The sequence below is a fragment of the Galeopterus variegatus genome, unplaced genomic scaffold, assembly GCF_000696425.1.
Source record: "Galeopterus variegatus unplaced genomic scaffold, G_variegatus-3.0.2 Scaffold8693, whole genome shotgun sequence".
NCBI classification, from domain to species: domain Eukaryota; kingdom Metazoa; phylum Chordata; class Mammalia; order Dermoptera; family Cynocephalidae; genus Galeopterus; species Galeopterus variegatus.
The window spans coordinates 4068-9432 of NW_007734804.1; the positions used below are offsets into that span (position 1 = coordinate 4068).

The 5365-nt window shown below is 37.1% G+C and overlaps 1 protein-coding gene across 1 annotated transcript in view; it reads right to left on the reverse strand.

Moving 5' to 3' along the window:
- Positions 1 to 270: 270 nt before the first annotated feature.
- LOC103608687 (ATP-binding cassette sub-family A member 13-like) overlaps positions 271 to 5365 on the reverse strand; it is a 45980-nt gene continuing 40885 nt past the window's right edge. Inside the window, exon 4 of the mRNA XM_008593085.1 lies at positions 271 to 328. Within this exon, the coding sequence (XP_008591307.1) occupies positions 271 to 328 (58 nt within the window). The remainder of the gene's footprint in view (positions 329 to 5365) is intronic.

The window sequence follows — 5365 nt, forward strand, 5'->3', positions numbered from 1 at the left end:
CAGGTGCCAGCCTCATCCATTAAAGAGTGCACCTTCTTCCAAGACCCATAACAAGAGCCTAGAGCAGTAAGGATTTCAGGATTTTGAAAACACTCCGGGTTCTCGCAGCCTCCACAGGGGTTCTCCCTAAGCCATGTCCAGGTAGGTGGTATCATAGTTATGAGAGATTTACTTGCCTGAAGGCTTGGATCTTTCTACCCAAAGTTTTTGTAAGTTTTTTGCCTTGTTCATCATTTCATAAATTTCCTCAGCCAGGTCCTGTATCTCTTTTTAAAAAGTCAGGTTGTTGACCTTCTTGTGGTCAGCTGCAGATTGGGACCTAGACAAACTTTAAATAAATAAAATAAATAGCACAGTGGAAGTCTTTTACAAGAATAAGTTTCCTCAGCATTCTTGAGGTTCTTGATACCAAATTGTTTTCAAATAAATTTGTTCCAATGTATACTCCCAACTACTACCCTTGAGAGCCCATTTTACTTGCCTCTCATCCAAAAACTATCATTTAAAAAGATCTTTGCAAATTTAAAATTAGAAAGCTGTTCTCATCTTTTTATTATCTGTAAAGCTCAACCAGTTTATATGTTTATTAGCCATTTCATTATTTTTTTTTTTATTCAACTTATTACACAGCATGCCCTTTGCAAGGTTAGGGAACAGAACAGACACAATCTCTGCATAAGGAGGAGACAGAGATAATTATGGGTGGAGATAAATGCTGTGAGATAAGGATGAATAGAAAAGTCTGTCATAGAGAGGATGCTTATAGCAGGCCTCTGAGAGAAGACAATGTTCAGGTAATACCTGAAAAATGAAACAGCCCAGCAACGGGAGGAACTGGGGAGTGTGTTTTCAGCAGAGAGAGCACATGCAAAGGCCCAGTGGCAGGAAGGGGCTGAAGCACAGTGTGTTGTGGGGGAGGATGGTGCAAGGAATGGGGAAGAGTATTACATAAACTGATGGACCGGATGACATTGAACCAGACCAGTCACAGGAAGGGCTTTGCTCAGCACCAAGAGGAGTGGGGAGTGTGGGGGAGGATGGTGCAAGGAATGGGGAAGAGTATTACATAAACTGATGGACCAGATGACATTGAACCAGACCAGTCACAGGAAGGGCTTTGCTCAGCACCAAGAGGAGTGGGGAGCATTGGTTTCACCAAGGATGACACGGTCTGATTTCAATTCTAAAAGAGACTTCTCTCAGTGTTCAAAAATCAATTAACATCGTCCATTACATCAACAGGCTAAAAAAGAAAAATCACATAATCATAACAACAGATGCATAAAAAGCATTTGACAAAATCCAACACCCACTCATGATAAAAAACTCTGTAAATGAGGAACAGAGGACAACTTCCTCAGCTTGATAAAGAATATCTACAAAATCCTGATAGCTTACATAATACTTAATGGTGAAAACCTCGAAGCTTTCCCACTAATAAGATTTGGAATGAGGCAAGGATGTCCCCTATCACTACTCCTTTTCAACATTATACTAGAGGTGATAGCCAATGCAATAAGATAATAAAAGGAAATAAAAAGGTATACAGATTGGGAAGGAGGAAATAAACCAGCTTTGTTCACAGATGACATAAATGTCTATGTAGAAAATTGACAAAAAAAATAATAACCTCCTGGAACAGGTAAGCATTTATAACAAGTTTGCAGATACATGCCAGCAATGAACACTTGGAATTTGAAATTAAAAGAGCCTTCTGGCTGCAGAGTGAAGAAAGGATCCAGGAAAACAAGAGTGGAAAAGGAGTTACCAGTTAAAAGGAGGTTTAGGAGAAAGAAGGAAGCAGACAGATTCAAGGTCCACTTTGGAGATGAACTGACAGGTCCTTTAATGAATTGGATACGGGGTATATTAATCACGTCTCTTATTTTCTGTATTTCTGATGCTGTGGTATCTTGGTAACTTGCTGGTCCTGGAGGAACAGCACTTCCCAGAGTTAACCAGTTCCTAGAGACAGTAAACAGCTCACCAGACAGTCATCTCCAAGTCTGCATGTCTTACCACACCTGATTAAAGCAAGAGCCTTTGAGACAGGGAGTCAAGGACTTCCAGGGTACCAGTATGACTAAGCTGTGGATGGTGGCTTCTCCTTATGAGGAGAACAGCTGTGCAGGGTGGAAATACAGGCATTGGTGAGACTTAAATTTGCAATTCTCACTGGACACCCAGGGAGAAAAGCCAGAGAGCCCTTTTTACACGAGTCCAGGGTTCAGAAGGGCAGGCTTCAGTGCATTGGATATTTAAAGCCTTTATCCATTTTCCTATTGGGGTGTGTACTATCTTCTTAATTTATGTGTATGATTTACTTACGTTTTAAATATAGTATCTCTTTATCACTTCTGTAATAAATATTTTCAACACTTTTTTATTTGCCTTTAAATTTATGTTAGCATTGAGTAATTTTACTCCTTGAAGACAATAACAGACAAAAAACATAAATAAATAATATCTATAAGAGTAATGATGAGCAGAGAAAACTACCAGATATAAATTTCTAAATACAGGAGAATAATTAAATGAATGACAGCATATGTTTTTTAAAGGATTTCTTCCGCTTATAAAAACAGGGCTTCTGGAAATTGATTTGCACAGAGGTGGTCAGACTTGAATGTACTGACAGACCACCTAGGAAACCTGTTAAAAATACTGACTCTTGGGTGTCACCTCACAGTGGCTTCCACTCTCTGGGTCTAGAGGCTGGCCCAGGAATCTGCATTTTAACCTACACCTCCTAGCAATTCTGACACAGATGATCTATAGACTAACATAATGTTGTGGGAAAATGCAGACTCTGTAATTTTGACTAGAAAATGATGATAAAGTTGCCATATTTTTCTTAATTTTATAAATATTAAGGGTTGAAAAAAATTTTTTACTAGTAAACAAGAGAAAACATTCTCATGACCTTGGAAATCAGCACTGTGTACCCTGTCTACATTTAATCTCAAATTCAATGGGAATTTATTTCACTTAGTAAGAAACTACTAATTTGAAATAAAGTAGAAAATTTGTCACAAGTTACCAGAAGCTTGTAAAAGTAACTAAGTGTCTAAATTTAGTATGCAAAAGGAAAAAAAAATATGTTAGACTGAGGGGAAATTTTCCTGATTAGAAATTATAGAACCTTTCAGTTTTTTTAATCCCATGCCTTTATTTTACAAATTAGAGAACACTGTGAAAATGAATTAACAGTTGTCAACATGTAAATCTACCATGAAATAGTAACAAAGCTTGCATGACCAAGAATTACAGCAAAATATCTTCCACAAATATTGTCACTTAATCTCACATCCTATAATGAAGTCGGAGCAGTTTCAACAAACATTTATTGATGAGCAAAATAAATTCAATGATTTTCTGGTCACAGTCCATTTAGAAATGAAGAAATAATGCCCAGAGAATCAAAGTTAATTTGCTAAAAGAAGTGGACTGCTGCAGCGAAGCCACGTCTGGAGCCCAGAGAACCAAGCACTGGTTCAGTGACCTCCTGCAACAGGCAGCTGTTTCAGAAATTTCACCTTTTAAAGGGTGACCTTAAATTCAGTGGGTCAGAATTCCAAAAGCACAACAATGAATCAGTTACTACTTTTCTGTCGAGGCCTCGTATTAAAAGCTAAAAATGACCTCTGAAAGCTGTGAACCATGATCCAAGCTCCCCAGCTCACCCGAACATGAGACTTTCCTACGAAACTAAAGAATTATCAGATTATAGAGTGATGTAATTCAAGATGAGTTTCCCTTGTAATAATGAAATGGTTTTATGTTCTTTTTCTAATTATTACTTCAAGAACACTGCAATTTGTCCTCCAGAACAGATTATGAAATCATTAACAAGAGAAATGTTTATAGCAGAAAAAAAACATAGAAAATCCTTTATTCAGTTTTAATTTGTGCACATGCGCATGTGTGTCTGTGTGTGTGTAAGAGAGTGAGAGAGAGAGGGAGATAGAGAGACTTCCAGAGCACCAGGGAAATCCCAGCACTATAATAGGATATGGGTGAGAGCAACTTCCTCCTTCCTGAATCCAGTTCTTTACTTAGACTTTTATCATGTATGCTTGACCTTGTCAGGGTAGAAAAGGACTTGTAAAGGGATGGGGGTGGGAGGAAACAAAGAAGGTCAGAATGAGGGAGGAAAAGGAAAGTCCACTTAGCAGAGGTAACTGAATTTCTTTCTCAGCCCTCAAACCAGCACTAAGAATCACCCCTTGAAGGGCTAGGACCCAAATGTTGATTCTAGAGACACCCATGAAGTTCCATGAAGGACCTCAGGATGCCAGAAGTGGGAGGTGCCTCAGGCTGATCCCTCAGTTTGCAGATGAGGAAACTGAGACCCAATGAGGGTGTCACTGGAGTCAAAATATTTTTCAAGCAGTGTCACCCTTGGAAAAGCATCTTTAAAATAAGATCATAGTATTACCCACCTAACAGGTTTTGTGTGAGGATCAGCCAGCACCCAGCTCTCTGTAAATGAGAAGGAAGGGCCGTAGCAATACACAGCTAATCTGTGTTGTTACAGAAATTGGTGCTAAAAGAGAAAAATCCACAATTGTGATTGGAGATTTCAGTTCCTTTCTCAATAATCTATAGAATAAGTAAACATAAAATCAGTAAAGATAATTGAACATGAACACCATTCCACCTAACAACAGCAGGAGACAAATAGTCTCTTCAGGTACACATTAAATATTCATCCAAAAAGACCATACATTAGGGCCATAAAACAAGCCTCAACAATTTTAAAGATCATAAACAGTGAATTTCCTGACCACAAAGTATAAATTAGTAGCAAAAAGATTTCAGGAAAATCTTTACATCCTTAGAAATTAAAGATCAGACCTAAAAACAACCCATGGATCAAAGAAGAAACCACATTGGAAATCGGTTAATATTTTTTAATTAATGCAAATTAAAACATATCAAAATTTATAAGATGCAGTAAAGCAGTACTCAAAGAAAAATATACAGCTTTTAATCCTTATATTAGAAAAAGCCTATAATCAATGATCTAAGGTGGAACATACAGAAGGTAGATAGAGAAGAGCACATTAAACTCTAAGTAAAAGAAACAAAGGCATCCAGATAAGAAAAGAAAAAGTAAAACTGCATTTTTAGATTATTTGATCATGTATGTAAAAAATTCTAAAGGATATGTTAAAAAGCCATTACAAAAGATAGTTCATATTAAGAAAAATAAATTTAAAAACAATCTCAAAAAACATGAACTACATTTAACAAAACAGGTATAAAAATGAAAATTACAAGTATTCCTGAGAGAAATTCAAAAAACTTAAATAAATGGATAGATATGTCATACTCATGGATCGGAAGACTCAATGTTGTTAAG